Here is a 20,802-nt window from a genome sequence, read left to right as displayed (position 1 = left end):
TCTCAAAACCCACACTAAATGCCTGGAAAGGGGTAAAACAAGTTCTGAGGTATCTCAAACAGACAATTGGCTATATGTTACAATTAAATTCTTCCGAGGATGAAATGTTGAGTTGCTACTGTGATAGTGACTGGGGAAATTTGCCAGATAGAAAATCTGTCACAGGACTAGTCATAATGGTCGGTGGAGCTTTAATCAGCTGGCGGTCACGCAAGCAAGACATTGTAAGTGTGTCATCAACGGAATCAGAGTATGCCGCATTGAGTGAATTGTGCAACGAGGTGATTTATTTCAAGCATTTGTTAACAGATTTAAATGTAAATTGTGGAGAACCAGTACAAGTTTACATTGATAATCAAGCTTGTATAACATTAAGTAAAACAGAGGGTTTCAAATCGCGTTCCAAACATATCTCTGTAAAATACCAAAATGTACGTTGCTGTGTACAAGACAATGTAATCACCTGTACTTATGTGTCAAGTGAAGAAAATGTAGCAGATGTGTTAACTAAACCATTGGCAAAGATAAAGAACAAGCGAATGTGCAAGGGTTTAGGTTTGCTGGAAAAATAATCTCCTACATAGGTGTATTTGGTGTTAATTGTTCAGCAGAATCTGTGAGGGGGTGTTCAGTTTCGGTTTCAGTTTCTGTTAATTGGTTCTCGTGGGAAACTTGCAGATTCTAGCTTCACCAATTAACTCAAGCTGGTGTCAATTTACTCTTGGCAGAAAGCCCAGGTCTGCTTGACCTAGAAACTACTCACTCTGATTGGTTAACGAGCAGCACTCAACTCTGTTATCTAGGATTGCTAGCACAGTTTGGTGTGAGGTGTGTTAGGAGTTAGAAGTGCTGTGTATGGTTATGAGAGAGAGAGAGAGAGAGAAAGAGAGGGTTTATTTTGCTTTTATTTGTATGCAGAAACTCTGCTGGTTTTATTTTTTCCTTTTAATAAATCCTGTAAATAGTTCTTCTGAGTCTAGCTGACTAGTCATTACTGCCGCAACTAGCTTCTTCGCTGTGCAGGAAAACTCTGCTACGTTTGGGCTAAAGCCAATAGGGCTATGCCTGACACTCCAAAGTTCCATGATTTTGTTGCCTTTCTCAAGTGCTACACAAACAGGCACTCCTGTAAAAAGAAGTAGAATCCTGGGGGGAAAGGATACAAGAATGGTTTGGAGTACTAGATGACATGCCTTCTAGTGAAAGATTCATCTACTGTTTTGCTATAGAAAATGATTTCATCTTGACTGTACTAAATAAATGAGCCTCGCTATCAATACTTTCTCCACGGTGTCACAGAGAGCACAACAAGAATCAATAATTTAATATAAAATGCTCTTAAAGAAGGAGGAGCCGATCGACATGTGATACAGAATCATTATATGGCTTTTATTGGACGGAACCATATTAGATTACAGGTGGGGAAATGGATGACTGAATGCTCCCCCATGGAGGAGGGGACAAAGCAAACCCCTCTTCCTGAACATAGTAAACTAGCCAAGGACAGAAAAGACTACTGAAAAATCCCTTTCTCTGATATGCTAGTTCTTCTGTGTACCTGCTAGGTTTTCCAGGGTGGAAGGCAGCATTCAAACATACAATCCCTCAGTCGAAGCTGGAATTTAAATAATGGCAGACCCACCACTATAGTGGCACTGTAAAGCTGAAGAGAAAAAGACAGCTCACACTTTGGTTATTCACTTTTGCCTGTGTGGAGAACCACACAAAATCGAATTTAGTGTGCGCACACACAAGAATGTGTAAAGCAGAGGATTTTCTAGAACAGAGCCCTAAATCCTTCACTGAGTAAAATGTCCTAACTGAGTCTAGGAAGATTTAAAAGAATGAAATAAGTGTCATAAAAAGGTGTTTTCTTTATAGGACCTTGGAGGGAGGCACTCAATTTGGCTTCAAATCAAATCAGATGGAATAAATTGCTATACCATACCTCAGACATACTTCATCCAAAATCTCCCTTTCAATTGGAAATCTCTCCCAGGATATTGCTTTATTATCAAAGTAATTTCCTCGATAGACTAAAAATAATAAGCTTCCTCTTTGTCAAGTTTCGGAAGGTTATGATTAAAGTTGTCAAGAGCCTAACAGGGACTCGACAGTGTAGGGAGGCACAAAGAAGGTTCTGGAAATCATTTGAAGCCCCTCCCTTTCCCACATAACTCTGGATCATAAACAAATGAACTGTGGCACGTGCCGTAAAGAAAAAGCCATAAAACATTGAGCTGCAATCAGAAGAACTGTGACTTGAGTACCGTGTTAAAAGCAATCTCTTGATAAAAAGATACAGAGCAAGAAAGCCAATTACAAATCGTAACCCTAAACCGGGGATTTGGCCTCAACTCATTTCAGGTCAACTCATGAGCTTGATCAAAAGTTGCTTAACTGGTTTACAGGCTTTTTTCTAGAGCCTCTGCATTTTATACAAGTTCAGGGAGAACCTCTGACCAGGTATCCTGAGCTGAATCTTGCCCATGCCTTGTGGGCTTTCCTCCCTACCCGCCACCCCACTTGCTTGCCACCTCAGGTGCTTACCAGACCACATGTTCGCCCCTCATGTTTACCTGCTGTCAGTGGCTGAGCCATTCTAATTTGTCCTGCAATGCTCTGGGAGTAATGCTGCATCACACCTCAAGTCAATTGCCAAGAGGTGAGTCAAACGACAGCACCAAATGGCTCTGATTAAGTTTCTGGAGGCAGCTACTGGCCCTGTATTTGCAAGTCTTTAGAAAGGCCCTGGAGAACAAGAGGGCATGGGATTGCCTACAGGGGTCGTTTCTGTCTAAGAATATCAGTTTCATCTGTCTGGAATTTATGAGAGTCCTTTTCTGGCACAGAAGAACACAGAAAGCTAGTGCACCTCTGAAGATGATATACCTTTGAACCGCATTGGGCATTTATCCTTCTACTTAATGAATTCTCCAACAGCCACCTGTTTGATGTGCTTTCTTGCCCTCTTCCTGAACCCAAACCAAGGGCAAGGTGGGATACCCCAGGAACAACATTCAAAGGGCTATCATCACATGCTTGCAAGGAATACGCTTGCTAATTCTTCTAAAGGCTGATCAAGAAAATATATGTGTACCTTGAAGGGGGAGACATAAAAATGAAACGTGATTCCTATTTTAATCCAGGGGGGCTGTGCAAAAGTTTAAGAAATATAACTGCAATCATGTTCACAGGAACACAGAACCCTCCTATAATCTTAAGTGCCTTTAACTCGACAAAAGCACCATTTGTGAGCCTAATTCTATCCGAAATCAATGGCAGCCAAGCGAGTTTGACGACTTCACTCATGCTCAGCTGCTCCACTATTTCTCCTGGCTATAAAGGAACAGCCCAGATGTCACTGAAGATTCATCCATCTGCCCCCTCCGCCTTGATGAGTTCCAAAACCACTTGACAGAAGGGTGAAGAGGCTTCTCTGCAAACATCATACAATATCTGAAAACCAAAGGCCCCTGCAAATCTGGGCGGTGAAGTGCAAAGCCCTTGCTCCGTTTGTGTAGCCTGATTCCAACTACTTTATAAGAGAACAAGACACCGAGGGCAGCTGTTGTATCTCCTTTGTTGAAAGATTTCAAGAGGAAACTAGAAATGTCTCACAGGATCTGCCTTATGTCTGAGAAACCTTTGGGCAGTGGGTTGGAGATAAACCACTAAGCCTCTTCCACTGTTACAGTTTGATGACAGTGGTCAGCAACTAGTGGCTCCTGGCCAACAAAACTTGGCCCTTTCAATGTTGCTCCTTGCCCCATTCACTGAAAGCCCAAAGAAGCACAGAAGGGGAAGCAAGATACATGGGCGTGGAGTGGGGGGAAAGCACATCTTGCCTTGCTCTTGCACAAGGAAAATGGAGAATGTAAGACACTTGAGACCATGCATGTAAACAATTCCTTTCTCTTTCTGTTGAGGAAAGAGCTACAAGTGAGCTGGGGTGACTAGTGGATGCAGGTCACCAGAAAGGGTGGCACTTCATCTGCCATGGGACTGGATCCAGGAAAAAGACCACAGAGAAAGGAGCTGGACAAAGCTGGCTTTCCCATCCCATTTCCAGAAGCTCACAGAAAGTGCCTTGATCTGATCTGGGGGGATCCCCTCTTCCCTCCTCTGCCCTCATTCCTCAGCTCATGCCAAACAGCAGATGGTCCAACCCATGGGAGAGGCCTTTGGAGAGGGTTCCTTGGACAAGGAGAGGATGGGGAAATCGGCTTCTGCCAACCCCCTTCCATAGGCATTTCTCTGAATCCAACCCATTATTCCCCAAAGGAGGGAAAACTCATTGCTTGCTGGTGTTCTCTGGTTTTAGCTTATGGCAGGGGACCTATGAAGGAGAGTGCAAGGATATAAGACCATCCGCTACAAGGGGCCTCAATTTTCCACAAATAAACTCAGTCATCCATCAACCAACTTTCCATCTTGCCTTGTGTTTGTTTTTAGACATGCTTTTGAAGTGGAATGGATACCGTTTCAAGACCTGACACCATTGTTTTTCCTTTACTAAATGATACATCCAAGTAACATGTACTTAAATATACCGGTACTTATTGGTTGACCCTATCAAATCAGTTAAAGCGACTGGGGTATAAAAAGTTATATGAATGCAAGCAAGTGAAGAGGGAATAATTGCAATTGTGAGAGTACAAACTGTGTACTGCGGTGTTGTTTGGGGGTTTTTGTTGGTGGCAGAGTTGTTTGCTGTGGGCATTTTGTACCTTTACTTTAGATTTTGTTGTGATTTACGTAGAAATTGTTCAGTTCAGTTTTGTATTTCTTAATGTTTTATTTATTCTTTTGTTATGTTGTAGTTATGTCTTTTTTCATGTTGGAAAGCTGCCTTGAGCATGGTTTGAACTGTGGAAAGATGGAATACAAATAAAATTATGTATGTGTACAGGCACATACGCTCCATTTGAAAATCCTCACCCAATTTTGAGTTGGGCCTAGATTTCTTCAGATTTAGAGCTGACTCAAAATAGGATTCATCTTTGCTCCTGCCACAAGCCAGTCTCCTTTGCCACTAACTAGCCCTCCCCTTCCCAACAACAAAAATACATTTTACCTCTGAGGAGGAGGTAACCAGCAATGGAACCGGCTCACTAGACAGTAGAGGCAGTGGCGTAGCGTGGGTTGTCAGCACCCGGGGCAAGGCAAGTAATTTGTACCCCCTAACCCATGGATTTGCACCCCCCTGACCCGTGGATTTGTGCCCCCTAACCCCCAGATGTTGCGCCCGGTGCGGCCGGCCCCCCTGCACCCCCCACGCTACGCCACTGAGTAGAGGCATAACATCCTTCTGGACCGTCTTGAGGGGCTGGGAGCTGGGGGCACTGTCATACAGTGGTTCTGCTCCTTCCTCCTGGACCGTGTTCAGAAAGTGGTGGTGGGGGATGAGTGTTCAGACCCCTGGGCTCTCACTTGTGGGGTGCCTCAGGGTTCTGTCCTCTCCCCCATGCTTTTCAACATTTACATGCAGCCACTGGGAGAGATCATCAGGAAGTCTGGGCTGGGTGTTCATCAGTATGCAGATGATACTCAGCTCTACCTCTCTTTTAAATCAGAACCAGTGAAGGCGGTGAATGTCCTGTGTGAGTGTCTGGAAGCCGTTGGAGGATGGATGGCGGCTAACAGATTGATGTTGAATCCTGACAAGACAGAAGTACTGTTTTTGGGGGACAGGAGGCGGGCAGGTGTGGAGGGCTCCCTGGTCCTGAATGCGGTAACTGTGCCCCTGAAGGACCAGGTGTGCAGCCTGGGAGTCATTTTGGACTCACAGCTGTCCATGGAGGCACAGGTCAAATCTGTATCCAGGGCAGCTGTTTACCAGCTCCATCTGGTACGTAGGCTGCCTGCAGACTGTCTCGCCAGAGTGGTACATGCTCTGGTTATCTCCCGCTTGGACTACTGCGATGCGCTCTACGTGGGGCTACCTTTGAAGGTGACCCGGAAACTACAACTAATCCAGAATGCGGCAGCTAGACTGGTGACTGGGAGCGGCCGCCAAGACCATATAACACCGGTCTTGAAAGACCTACATTGGCTCCCAGTACGTTTCCGAGCACAATTCAAAGTGTTGGTGCTGACCTTTAAAGCCCTAAACGGCCTCGGTCCAGTATATATGAAGGAGCATCTCCTTCCCCATCATTCTGCCCGGACACTGAGGTCCAGCTCCGAGGGCCTTCTGGCGGTTCCCTCACTGCAAGAGGCCAAGTTACAGGGAACCAGGCAGAGGGCCTTCTCGGTAGTGGCGCCCGCCCTGTGGAACGCCCTCCCATCAGATGTCAAAGCGATAAACATCTACCTGACCTGACATTCAGAAGACATCTGAAGGCAGCCCTGTTCAGGGAAGTTTTTAATATGTGACATTTTAGTGTATCTTTCATCTTTGTTGGAAGCCGCCCAGAGTGGCTGGGGAAACCCAGCCAGATGGGCGGGGTACAAATAATAAATTATAATTATAATTATAATTATAATTATAATTATAATTATTATTATTATTATTATTATTATTATTATTATTATTATTATTAACACACTGGATGCAATTCATTTCTGGCTGCATCTGATGTGAGTCCAACAACATCTGGATGGCTACAGGTTCCCAAAGCCTGGACTAAAATACCTAGGAAAAGCATTCCCATAAGTGTTCTTTCAATGGGCTTCATACATGAATGTTCATCATTTGATGACTTAAAGAAGGGTAGATTGCATGTGAGAATGGGCCATCACTGATCCAACACCACAGAGAGAACTTATTGGTCACTTTAAATGCAAAGCTTTCCTTTTTATAAAGTTTTTATTTGTGAATTTTTTTCAGATTTTCTTTTTTAAATTATAATGTTTACAAGAATGAAAATATTACACAATCAAATCAAATACTGTTAGTGTACTGATATAGAAAAAAAGAAGCTGTATAGGCAATATGCAACTGGGGGGAAACAGAAATAAAAATGTCAAACAGGAATTTCCAGTTAAGTTTCCAGTATACAAAAAAACAGGTCTGTGAGTTCAGAAACTGTTCCTGTGTATCCTTTGGTAAATTTTATCAAAAGAGCCCGAGTTACTCTGCTACAGTTCAAGTTTCCACAGGAGTATGGGATTTGTTAGTTGTACCATCTTTACTGGCTTCTGGTCTGGTTTTTTATTTGTTTTTTTAAGTGCAATTAAAAGTGCTTTAAACTATGGATGGGGAATCAGTGGATTACTCCCAAATGCTGTTGGACTTCAGCTCCCATCAACCCCAACAAGAATGGTCAATTATCAGAGATCATGGGCATTGCAGTCCTCTCTCAACATCTTGAGCGTTACAAGTTCCCCAACTCTGCCCTAAACAGTTGGAGGCCAGGATATCTTGGGAAAGTATCTTCCCACATGAATCTGCCCACCCATTCTTCGTCCAGGAAAGCAAATAATTTGTATGAGAGGTACAGCTGATGGGTGCATGGGGCAGGGCCTTCTGGGTTGTGGCACCCAGCCTGCAGTTGAGCTGCTATTATGAAATCCCAGATCATCCTTTGAAACTTTAACAAGGAGGCACCCTGTTTAGAATACCATCCTCTAGCAACCACATAAAGTTAGCAACCATTAGAAATAAAAGCCCTCTTAGCATTAGGGCTCAGAACTATCAGTGTGGTATCCACTGGCAGCGAACATCCTGGGACTAGGCCAATAGTGTTTATAACCCTGCTCCAAAATGCAGACGCAACAAGGCACTCCCAACACATATGTAAATGAAACAATTTTCAACTCGAGTCCATTCACACATTCAGCTGCCAGTCATGAAGTGTACAGAAGATGAGTGTCGAGAAATCAAGGCAATTTATATGCATGTGCGAAACGGGCTGGTGGTTCTATCATCTCTACATTTTTACAAAATTTGACTTTTAAGCTACTCGTACATTATCCCCAAAGACTGCATGCTGAAGGAAAACTGGTCCATTTCATTTCAACGCTGCACTGGCAATACCAAAATCTTTAACAATGAGAGCAAGAAAAAAAAAGCAGCTAGAGGGGATTTGCTCATCCCTAACTACGTCCCCATCCCATATGCAAAAGGAAATAGGAAAATGTTCACAATGCCTCCGGAGAATACCCCATTAATTTCAATAGTCAGAATGTACCAAGTCCTGAAATCAGTCTGGCTTGAAAACTTAATATTTGGTGTCACGCTTCTCTCCCCCCGCTCCTGTGTTTTCTACAAACTTTAACAGACATTCTCCTGCCACAAGCTGTCTTGCCATAGTGCATATTAGCACTCACCCATTGTCTAGGATCTCTCCCCCCCCCACTGCTGACAATAGCATTCCAGCCAATACCATAATCCATAAACCAACCTAAATCCCAAGTATCGGTGCAGGTATTGTGAAACCATGCAGCACAGCCCCTGCCACTCCCAGCCATTGTCATTTTTTGCTTTGCTGGGATTTAAGCCATTCCTCACTGTGGTTACTAGGAATTAGCTAGGTAAGCAAAGCTGTTTGCCCTGGGGTTAGCTGAGCTGTGCACTCCTGAGATTTCCAGAACATAACAAAAAAAAAAGTAAAGGGGGGAGGGGGTTAAAAGAAAATGACCCACCACCCCTTGATGATTTCGTACTGAAGCAGAGGTTGTTCACGCATGCAGGCAACGCAACGACCAGACTGTGGCCAGTTTTACGTGTGGCAAAATAGCACAATGGAACAAGGGTACTGGGGGGTGTTTTACCGCCAGAACAGCAGCTTGATTTACTGGATGCATACGCATTTGTTCATTTGCAACTTCAAAGAGGCTGTCTTGAACTCTCTTAGAAATACCTGCCATTCGTGAATTCACTCTATGCCTTTTGAAAATGCAGCCAGAAGTGTGAATTTGGAAAAACAAAACAAAAACAACACAGCCAGAAGATACTTGGTAGGTAAACCATGGGGAGGAAAGTGATACACAAAGGATCATAGGGCAAAATGCAAAGGATGGTTTCTTTTATGAAAAGAACAGATCCTTTGTGCAACTCCTTTGTGGGTGTTGCTGCTGCTGCTGTTTTTTGTTTTTTTAAAAAATCAAACCCTACCTACTCACAAAAACATTCTCCCACCTCTTGTAGAAGTCAAAGATGAAATGATACCAATGAAATTTCAGCCATGTAAACCAGGCTCTGTCTTTAAGAAGCTACGCCACATCCTAGCCATGCCTTCACACACACACACCCGCCCTCTCCCTCTCTAGTCCACTAAATTCAAAACAGTAATAAAAAAGTGAGAGAAGTAGCACAAATTAAGCAGCTATTATCTCATCGCCTTCAGTAGAGTTTTTATTCTCTCTCCAAATGTTGAATACGCATGTTGCAATAAAGCATCATTAGCGTTCCTGCTTTGCGTTCTTGGCAAGCAAAATCAATACAAATAGCTAAGCCTGGGCTGCTAAACTAAACCTTAAGGGCTGTGTCTCCTTAAAATCGCCCCCATTCCTGCCAGTTTCTAATTGCTAGCAGCAAAGAAGGGAGCAAGGTCCAGGGCCCCCGTCCCCCCAACACACACACACACACACACACACACACACACACACACACGCTGCTTCCAGCAGGCAGCAGCCTCCTCCCCTGAACCTAGCTTTTTTTTGAAAGAAAGAATGAAAGAAATAAAGAAAAAGCCCCTGCAAAGACAACCAGCTGGGAGAAGATCGGTGCAAGAAGGAATTTGTCTTTTGAAAAGGAAAGGAAAAGATCGCCAGTGCTTTTCTCCCGGCTAATCTCATCCCTCAATTACATCATGGATAAGGCGGGGATTAAAAGGTGGATCCCTGCAGCCCTCAACAAAAAAAGAGGAGACTTGGAGGTTTTTTTAAGAAAAGAAAACAGTCACGGTGTTATTTATAGAAGATGGTCCCCGTCGTAAGACTAACAGGCTTCCCGGGGTTTAAGAAGGCAAGGATTTTAGACCGCAAGGTTTCCAAAGTTGCACTGCCCTGTTGCATCCAGGCAGCAGCTAAAGTGGTTTCATGGTTCCATTTAATTGCACCAGCTGAACATCTTCTGAATGGTCACGTTTGTCATTCATCATCCTAGCGGGGATGACTGACAGCACTACACCCTCCTCCTCCTGCTAGTGCTGTCCTGTGGACCCCGAAGTGACTCTTCATAAAGATGCCCCCAACTAGATTGGAGCAGCTTGATGCAAAAGGTCACAAGTTGCTCATCACCAAAGGATGGAGACCAAAGGATGTCCTCCCCATTCCTCCTCCCCTCCCCAGGTTGGTGAAATCCCTGAGCCACTCCCCCCCCCACCTCCTTTGTGGGAGTGGGAAAGTTTCTTTCGCGGGTGTCCCTTCGCTCTACAAAACAAGGGTTTGCTCGTTCCTTGTGTGAATGAGTGTGTGACACAAACTCCCAGGATTCCAGGAGCCAAGATTTGCTTTATGGCTTGATTCATTCAAGGGGTGGGGGAAGGAGGGCTGTGACAGCTTGTACACCACACACACACACGCCCCAGCCACCGTGGAGAAGCGCGGGGTCTTCGGTTCTCAAATGACCTCTTTGCTCCTGCGATTGTCTAGCTCGGTTATATACTGCGATCGGCCGGGGCGGACTCCCACGTTAAGCGACACCTCGAAAGAGGCACGCGCGCGGAGCATCCTCGCTACTTCCGCGTCAAAAGCCACTGGCAAGGCATGCCCGCCCCGGTTCTCCTCTGCAATTCCCCTCGCCACACACGCGCGAATATCGGGTGGGGAAGCGCCCGTCGAGGAGGCGAGGCACAGGCGCAAGATGCGCACCGTCTCCCAAGAGCGAGACGCTTGCGCACCTCCCGTTCGCGGGAGTAGCGAGGACCCTTCCTTGCTCCGGCAGCCCGACCTGCCCTCGGGGGCCACCCGCTTCCCGGAGCCGAGCCAGGCTGCTCGACGGCCAAGGGTTTCGCTCTGCGCGCCACGGAGGCAGGAGGGAAGGCCGGGGTTTGCGAAGCCCCCCAGAGCCCGGCCAGCCCCACAAACTGCATTGCAACCTCTGGCTGGCGAGTCAGGAAGGGCTGCCAGGCGCTTCCCAGCCTCCACTGCCCGCTCGTCCCCCCGGAGTCCCCCTCGCCCTCCGCCCTGCCTTCCTCCCAGAGAAGGTGCCTGGGCGAGGCAGAGCCCCGCGGGCGCGTCCCGAGAAGCCGCCGCCGCCGCCGCCGCCCCCAACGGAGCCCCGACAGCCAGCGCCAAAAGTTTTCTCTCCCGCCGCCGTCGACTTTACCTTCCACAGCTGCGATCGCAGATGCCAAGCAGAACAGCACGACAAAATCCAATGGCATGGGCGCGCCAACCATGATGCGGGCGCACCCGCGGAGAAATAGCTCCTCGCCGGGCGACCGCGCTTAGTTCCCTTCCCGCTACTCCGCGGGCTCCGCTTCAACCAGACGCGGAGATGCAGCGACCGATCTAGATCCGTTCACACACAGAGAGAGAGAACGATCTCCACTCCGGATTATAGCCTCGTCGCCCGCGTGGGTCCGTGTGTGCGTGCGTGCATGCGTGTCTGTGTATATGTGTGTGTGTGAAGGTATGTGCGAGTGTCTGGGTGGGTGCGTGCGTGTGTGTGTGAGGTGTGCGTGAGAGAGCGAGGGAGTGTATATTTTAGTGTCACATTGCAAGCCGTAGTAAAGTGTACAGTGAGAACTGGATCAGCCACTGAGGCTGCAAGGAGGGAGGGGGGAGAGAGAGAGAGGCTTCCCCGCCTCCCCCCCCCCCCGCACCCGCGCGTACCATCCACACTCTTCCCACCCCCGGCAGCTCCTGTCCAATCAAGGAACCCAACCTGCAAAAATCCCCCGGCCAATCAGCGGCGAGCGCTGCCTTCCGCTGGTATTGTTAGTTTTAGAAAAACTTTTGCTAAGGGAAGAGAGCGAGGGACGAGGGAGAGAGAGCGCGCCGAAGGAAGGGGAAGAGCGGCCCCTAGTGACTGATCAGGAGCGCTGCGCTCCTGCTTCCACTGATGCAGCATTAATTCGGGGCGCTGCACGCAGAAGCAGCCCCTGCCTTTAAGCTAACGAGAAGCCACCTATTTAAATATCTTCAGCAGCGTTCGGCTTTTGTTTGCAGCGCGCTTCCTCGCGGCCTCCTGCGCCTTTCTGAAAGATTCCTCTTGTCCCTACGATCAACGGGAAATCGCAGGAATGTATTCCACCTAACAGAACACATGAGCAACATGATGAAGGCAGAACTTGCCTGCAAACTAATATCCAGACAATCGGAAGGGTTTGCCTAATCCTAGTCTCCAGAGCCGGAGATTTCCTGAAGCTGCTGCTGCTGTCGCTGACGAGGCTTGGCCCTGGACCATGTTAATCCCACTAATAACCCTCGGGATCCAAAGTCTCTTTTCTTTCTCTCTCTCTCTTTTTAATGATTTTAATTACATTTGGACAGGACACAAGGCACTTTGCCTTTGAGGATCACAAGATGACATCTCTGGCTTTTAACAAGCTATACAGTTTATAGGGATAGCTGTCGTTTGTTGATTTCATTTTTTAAAAGAGTTCTATAGAAATTATTGATTGATTGATTGATTGATTGATTGATTTGTTGAATTTATATACCACCCTTCATCCAAGGATCACAGGACAATTTACAGTACAAATAGAAATGGACCCACTTACGCTAAACAATAGTTGTAAAAATATGTGTATTCATTCAGTGGGGAAAGGACATGAAGGACACAAATCATGAGGACTGGAGAACAGTGGCGTAGCGTGGGGGTGCAGGGGGGGCCGGCCGCACCGGGTGCAATATCTGGGGGTTAGGGTTAGGGGGCGCAAATCTACGGGTTAGGGGGCGCAAATCCATGGGTTAGGGGGTGCAAATTATTTGCCTTGCCCCGGGTGCTGACAACCCACGCTACGCCACTGCTGGAGAAGAGCCCTGCTGGATGAACTAGTCCACCATGCTGTCTTCACAAGCAGGAACTGTGTGCCAGCGCCCCTCCCGTGGTTTCCATCAGATGATATCCAGAAGGATACTCTCTGATTGTGTTTCTTTAAAAATACATTTTAAAGCCTGAGGAAATAAAAATGTCTTTGCTTCTTGCAGGAATGGGTAACTCTGCTTTTTGAGAGAGAACATCACAAACAGGATGCAACCACTGAGAAGGCTCAATTTATTATTATTATTATTATTATTATTATTATTATTATTATTATTATTATATCTGTTATGTACTGAGTTGAACAGGATCCAAAAGGCGGCAGTCTGATTGGTCCTAGAACAATAGGATCCAGAATGCAGCAGTCTGATTGGTCCACAGGAGCCACCCAATCCAGCTCCAGGTGGAAGGAAATCCGCAACCTGATTGGCTTACAGGAGAATCCCGGAATTAGCCAATCACGTGGGGCCCATTGTGTAAATAATGTATATAAGGCAGACATTCTGGGGGAACTTCCATTCCTCCTCACCACTATGAGCTCAATAAAGAGCATGAAATCCACTCTCGACTCCGAGTATATTTCAGCATCGTTTATACCCCGCCCATCTGGCTGGGTTGCCCCCAATACACCCACAAAGCTAGTTTGATTGTTTGATATTCAAAATGTTGTTACTCATTTTTCTCCCAACAATTGATTTCCAGACTAAAGTGGCTGAAGCTCTGGGGATGACTCGTTGCTGAGCAAAAAGGCATGCTCAGGTGTTTGGACACAGGCAGGGGCAGAAGCACACCTGCAAGCCATGTGTCAGCGTCACCAGACACACAGGCTGCTCTCTGGAGATTTGCACTAGGAATGTGCAAGTATGTAGAGGGTTCCTAAGCATGTCTGGTTGGATGCAGATAGAAACTTCAGCAGATTTCTAAGTGTGTTTAACCAAGCACACTTAGAAACACTCAGACTTAATGCCACAGGTGCTGGCTCCCTGGGGCCCTGGGTGCCCGAGCCAGTGGCATAGCGTGGGTTGTCAGCACCCGGGGCAAGGCAAGTAATTTGCGCCCCCTAACCTGTGGATTTGCGCCCCCTAACCCGTGGATTTGCGCCCCCTAACCCTAACCCCCAGATGTTGCGCCCGGTGCGGCCGGCCCCCCTGCACCCCCCATGCTACGCCACTGGCCCGAGCACCCACAAAATTCCCCAAGAAGGGGGCGGGCACCCACAAATTTTGATGCCAGGGCCATGCACACTGCATGGCACCCACTACCCTGGGCACCCATGTTCGCAGGGCCAAGCAAAGGGCAAAGGGCTAAAAGCACAACACAGTGCACATGCCCCTTCTCCCAACCAGAGTTTGCAACCTTGCTTAACTCACTTTTTGCTTGCCTGGGTCAGCAAAACTCCTGCCAGGCTAGGGATGGAAGGGAAAACTGCTCTACTCAGATTCCAAAGCAGACTGAGTAGCTACAGCACAGAGTTTTTGTTTTGTTGTTGTGGCACCTAGCTTGTGCAATATTCTCCCACCTGAGTTTTCACCCCCTCCTGAAAATTTATTTGCTCACTCGGGCCTCTGCAGATCACTAGTACTAATGCCATTGAGAATTTATACTGCTTTTATTTGTTGAATGTTAATGAATTGTTTTTCTTGTTATGTTTTGGAATATTTAATGAAAAGACTCTTTTCAGGTGGGATTCAATAACATACCAACAAATCAAGTTTGAACGTTTAAAGTTGATTGGGAGGTCTTGCCCAATGAACCTGCTTTCCCGAAAGATCAGACTTTTGCAGTAAGGAAAATGCATGGGAAAGTGTGGTGTAACACTTGAAGCACCATTAACCCCCCCCCCCCCGCAAGCAAATCAAAATGAATGCTTGTTAAATAGTCAATGTCCATCTAATCTCCCTAGAAACAAATCATGTTTAATGCTCAATAAACAGGTCATCTGGAAGTGTCATCCCTCCCGCTTCCGTCAAGGATCTTGCTTTGTTTCCCCCACCACACAATCGCTGGCGCACTTTTTGGGTGGGTTGTGGCACAGGTTGTGCTTGAAGTGTTTTGTTACATTTTGACCACTTCAAGTCAGAGCTGCCCTGCATTCCAATGGCAGAAGTGAAATGTTCAGAAATCACTTACTCTCATCGATGTCACCATCGCCATTAATGCAAAAAAGGTAATTCAATCCCAGACACAAACAGCCTGGCTCTAGGAGTGAGCAAACATGGAGGAGCTATCTGAGTGGGTCGTCGTCCCCCCCCCCCCCACTCCTTCTCTCTCTTTTCAGAGGACAGCCTGACTGGAGATGGGAGATTGGGAGTGACAGATCACAGGCTGAGCCAAGCCTCCTTATTAATATGTGTGTTGTGTACCTTGATTCCCGTGCCCCTCCTAAGAGAAGAAGGGAAAGGATGCCACTAAATCAGCTACTGCTGTACAGGGTGGTGATATTTTATGTCTTTACATGTGTTTTATGGTGATAGAGAGACATTAGATGCTTTCTGTTCAATCAAAATGCATAAATAAAATGGAGCAAACAGCAAAAGCCTGACTCCCACCCTCTCCAAGCTCAGTTCACCTCTCCAAGGCTTCTAAATGATGTGCCCTCACAATGTAGAGTCACCTCATTGGATTTTAGCTTCATGCAAATGGAATCTCTCTCTCCTCCCCCCCCCCACCTGCCTCCACTCTATCTCAGGAAGAGTGTATATGTGTGTGTATTTGCATGCATGCATCTCCATGTTTGCAAAATAAGTAAGTAGGCCTACAACTTTAAATGTCTTCCAGATTCTGTGTATCCCTAATTGCATCAATGGAATGGGCAGAATAGATAGGTGATGCTGTTGTTGCTGCTGTTGTTATATTATTTATATGCAGTCCATCTGACTGGGTTGCCCCAACCACTCTGGGCAGCTCCCAACAAAATCCTTTAGGACCGGTGTTATATTGTTCCAGTGGCCACTCCCAGTTACCAGTCTAGCTGCTGCATTCTGGACCAGTTTCTGAGTCACCTTCAAAGGTAGCCCCACATAGAGCGCATTGCAATAGTCCAAGTGGGAGCTAACCAGAACATGTACCACTCTGGTGAGACAGTGCACAGGTAGGTAGGGTCTCAGCCATTGCACCAGGTGGAGCTGGCAGACAGCTGCCCTGGACACAGAATTAACCTGCACTTCCATGCACTTCCAGACTGACCCAAGGCTGACCCAAGGCTTTTAGCACAGTTGCCGCATTTTGGACCAGGGACTCCCCCGTACCTTCCCGTCCCCCAAAAATAGTACTTATGTCTTGTCAGGATTCAACCACAATCCATTGACCACCAACCACCAATTAAATGAGAGGTAGAGCTGGGTATCATCTGCATGCAGTGGTACCTCGGGTTAAGAACTTAATTTGTTCTGGAGGTCCATTCTTAACCTGAAACTGTTCTTAACCTGAGCTACCACTTTAGCTAATGGGGCCTCTCACTGCCGCCGCGCCACACGATTTCCGTTTTCATTCTGAGGTAAAGTTCTCACCCCTAGGTACTATTTCTGGGTTAACAGAGTCTGTAACCTGAAGCATCTGTTACCTAAAGCGTTTGTAACCCAAGGTACCACTGTACTGGTGAACACCTAACCCAAACTCCCAGCAGCTTCGTATACAGTGGTACCTCGGGTTAAGTACTTAATTCTTTCTGGAGGTCCATTCTTAACCTGAAACTGTTCTTAACCTGAAGCACCACTTTATCTAATGGGGCTTCCTGCTGCCGCCGCGCCGCTGGAGCACAATTTCTGTTCTCGTCCTGAAGCAAAGTTCTTAAGCTGAAGCACAATTTCTGGGTTAGCGGAGTCTGTAACCTGAAGCATATGTAACCTGAAGCATATGTAACCTGAGGTACCACTGTAGATGTTAAAAAGCATGGGGGAGAGGACACAGCCCTGAGGCAACCCACAAGTGAGCACCCAGGGGTCCAATCACTTATCCCTCAACACCACTCCCATTCCAACAGCCCTCTAACCTCACCTTCCTTGGCTTCTTGTCTCAACTCTCAAGGGAAAGAACTCATTTGGGTGAGCTATGCTATCGAGGGAGCTGCTTGGGGTCAGGCTCTGGGCAGCAGGTAGAAGATGCCTCTACCTGTGGCTTTTCTCCTGCTGGAAAGTAGCCTTCATCTACTGCACTCCCTCTCCTTCCTCTTGCTTGCTTTCCATTTCTGCACTTCAGCCCCTGCAGCTCTCCTCACTTGCCCTCCATTCTCCACCTCACCTTAGCCACCTCCCAGGATGTCTCATTTTGACCTTAGGCCCCTCCAGATAACCTTCTATCCCAATCTGCTTGCACATAGCTTACGCATTAAACTAGGTTTAACAATGAGCATTCATTCTGATTTGTTTGCGAGAAGTTTATAAGAATGTGCATTCATCCTGATTTGCTCATGGGGTATTTATATGTTTTCCCCTTAATCATTTGTACATCCTACACTTTTCCATGCATTTCCCAGTCACACTGCACAAAGTACAATATCTTAAAATGCATTTGCTGCACCAGGGTGACAGAACACTTTATTTGTGCACACCTAGATTTCTAGCATGCGTTTGAATTCCTACTGCAAAATATTGACTCTCTGGGGTGGGGGTGGGGACTGGTCCTGCAGACCTAGATGTTCCTAACTGCCTGGTGCTATTGTCAGGTGCCTCAGGTTGTACTGCCAGTTAATGCCGGATTTACGTATAAGCTAAACAAACTATAGCTTAGGGCCCCACTCTCTTGGGGGTCCCCAAAAAAAGTAAAGGAAAAAAACCTAAACGTACATATCCAAAATATAAGATAAAAAAACAAATAAAATAAAACCTGCATACAGCAACAGTTAGAGCTTAATAATTATTTCACTATTAATATACTTCTTAATTGTATTTCACTATTAATATACTTCTTCTTAATTGTATTTCAGTTCAACAATTCCTTTGATAAAATACATATGTTGTTATGTGCAAATGGCTTTAGATACCTATTAGGTCCATAAATTACCATATAGCATATATTCAACACAAAAAACAGCGACAATTTGTTGTTGACAAAGGGCAGCTGGACATATAAAGTGCCCCTTTACCTTCAGTAGCTTAGGGCCTCATCAAACCTAAATCTGGCCCTGCTGCCAGTGCTTTTTTTGGGGGGTGCAGGGGTACACATATCCCTAAACATTTTGTGAATCTAACGGGAAAAGAAACTTAAATGTTAATTTTTTTAGCTTCTTCTCTAGCACGGTGAATCATCAGTTCCGTTGCTACCTCCGATGGCGGCCTCATTTCCTGTCACGGTGTTTCCTGAGTCTCAGTTGGAAGCAAGCATTTAATGTGTGAAGTAGGAGTTGGAATCTAGGACGGTGATTGGTCAGTTTCGTTGTTACCACCTCCAATAGCGGCTTTATTTCCTTTCCCAGTGTAATGCATGTTCTTTGTACTTTTGTCCATTTACTGTATTTATTTTTCCTGATTGGAACTACAAAATGGTGCTTTTCTTGAGTCAAAATGAGAGTACCCCAAAACATATATTTTTTTAGAAAAAAAGTACTGTGTACTGGTATTAGCAAACATGGCAAAGTGCAGCAGGTCAGTGACTGGAAGGCAGCTACAAACTCCTGCTGAGAATGCATGTGCAACTAAGATTGGCTTGGGCCATTGTGGGCAGAGCTGGTGGATGATGCTTTGAAATGCTTTCTAGAGTGGTGAGCTACCATACCAATTCTCATTGCAAAGTGGAATGATTTTCTCCAGAAAGCTACAACAGGGATAGTGGGTGGATGCTGCAGCGATGTGGAGAGCATCAAACAGCTGGAGATGATCAGGACTGGGAGCCATTTAATGAGGTTCCCACCTAACATCTTGTCCTGTGGATCGGCTGGAGAACCTTTGGCCCTACAAACATTGCTGAACCACAGCTCCCTCCCAGCTCTAAATCTTGTATCATGTGCATAAGCCCCAAGGAGAGAAGAAAAAGTCCTAAACAAAAAGAGAGACCAATCAGCTATTGTCCATGCCACAGTTGGCAAACAACCTGTCATTTCTGGTCCCAGGTGTATCTTTTTATAACAGAGAACTCTGAAGTGCAAACTTGCAATTAAGATAATTATGGCACATTTGCCAACAAAGAGGACAACGTGAGTATTGCAAGAGGTCAGCTGCAATCCAACCGAGATTCATATTTCCAAACAAAGCAAAACTACAGGTTAGTTCTCAAGAAAGTAATATGACTCATAAAGTTGTTGTTTTTACAGTAACTTTAGAAATACAATCTGTCCGTGCAAATGGAAAACAGTGTGATCCTATCTATGAGTTACATGCCTGCTGGGCAGGTTAGAATTGCAATTAAATCCTCACATGCTGACAGAACACAATGTTATTCATACTGACAAAGTGATGCTCCTAAGCCCTTTCCTATGGGAGCCTCTGTTAAGAAAGGCATTGAGTGCCAGAAGGTGCGCATCCCACATAAGGGGGGTTCCCCAGTATGAATATGAGAACCTTGATCCTGGCCTCATAGCATATGGAGAGCCAGTGCAGGTGTCACTGGCTGCCAGTCATCTGCCCCCGTTAGTGGTGTAGCCACTGCATTCGCCATCAGCTAGAACTTCCAGACCAGGCCCAGCATATTGTTACTACAAGGCACTATGGGAAATTAAAATGGAGACTCACAGACCCAACTACCCAATGTGGAGTGCTGATGGGCCTTGTTGAAGCACAGTGGACTTGGTAGCTGCCCTGGGGTGCTAGGTGTTGATGCTGGGCCTAAGCTGACTATAAAGAGGGACATTTGAGGTATTTTATAAAGCGATGCACTAACAGTTTCTGCCAGTGGCCTGAAAATGGTGCAAAGAAAGCAGTTTGTTTTTTATTACGTTTTGGAGTTAGTTCACCCGCCACAGGAATCCAAGATCCTTAGTGATACAGAACCTCGTCTGGAAGAAGTTTCTCTAAGGCTGTTGACCAACTAGATGCTGATGAACAGGCATATCCCTGAAAAACACATAGACAATCCCATTGGCAGATGTATTGCTAAAGGTTAAGCACTCACCAGGCAGCTGGTTGCTATTGTTCCACCATAGGCTTTGCGTTTACAAGCTGCATGATATGCAGAAACTCAGAAGGTTTTTTCCCCCCATCATGTTGCCACTGTGCTGAGTCAAGCTGCACCTGCTGCTGTTAAAGGCAGAGAATTTGGGTCAGGAAAACAGGTGACAGTCTGATTCCAAATATGTACAAAAGGGTGCATGTAAATGAAGGCCTGCTGAAAGCACACTGGTTGGGAGACAACCTATTGGCATGAGGCACTTTGCTGAAGGAAACATGTCTCTATCAGCCTCTTGCATCCTGTCATTCTGGGGGGTTCATTTGTATTCTGAGGTTCCTCCTGGACCCTTCCTTTGTGGCCCTCCAAATGTTGTTGGACTCAGACTCCCATCAGCCACAGCCAACATATCAAGGGTAATGGGAGCTGTAGTTCAACAATGTCTGGAGGGCCAAAGGGTCCCTACCCCCAAGGTTGCTATTTCTCAATAATAATAATAATTTTATTATTTGTACCCTGCCCATCTGACTAGGTTGCCCCAGGCACTCTGGGTGGCTTCCAGCACATATAAAAACATAATGAAACATTAAACATTAAAAACAGAGCTCCCTTCAGATGTCTTCTAAAGGTTGCATAGTTGCTTATCTCCTTGACAGCTTTGTTATTTTTATTTTTCAAGCAAAGCAAGTACATGCATGCATACAGCAGTGGAGCATGTTTTCGTGGCACCCAGGGTACCTGGGGTACACACACTGGAGCATGGGGCACAGTGGGCGAATGGAGCCCGCCATGTGCCAGCCCAGCTCTTGCCGATGCAGATACTGCTGAAGCAACACCAGTCCCAGTGTGAACAGCACACACACACACACAAATGCTCCTGAAGC

The 20,802-nt window shown here is 46.2% G+C and overlaps 1 protein-coding gene across 15 annotated transcripts in view; it reads right to left on the bottom strand.

Moving 5' to 3' along the window:
• EPHB1 (EPH receptor B1) overlaps positions 1-20,802 on the bottom strand; it is a 366,648-nt gene that overhangs the window by 335,105 nt on the left and 10,741 nt on the right. For 9 of the 15 annotated variants that reach the window (XM_081192550.1, XM_081192557.1, XM_081192551.1 and 6 more), the window contains exon 1: positions 11,219-11,685. In XM_081192550.1, the coding sequence (XP_081048676.1) occupies positions 11,219-11,291 (73 nt within the window). In that variant the 5' untranslated portion in view covers positions 11,292-11,685. Of the gene's footprint in view, positions 1-11,218; positions 11,687-19,924; positions 20,050-20,802 lie in introns of those variants that run through there. The other 6 variants (XM_081192559.1, XM_081192560.1, XM_081192562.1 and 3 more) reach the window with 3 other exon arrangements.

This window comes from Podarcis bocagei (assembly GCF_964188305.1).
Source record: "Podarcis bocagei genome assembly, chromosome: 4".
NCBI lineage: Eukaryota > Metazoa > Chordata > Lepidosauria > Squamata > Lacertidae > Podarcis > Podarcis bocagei.
This window is presented reverse-complemented; position numbering and strand designations above follow the sequence as displayed.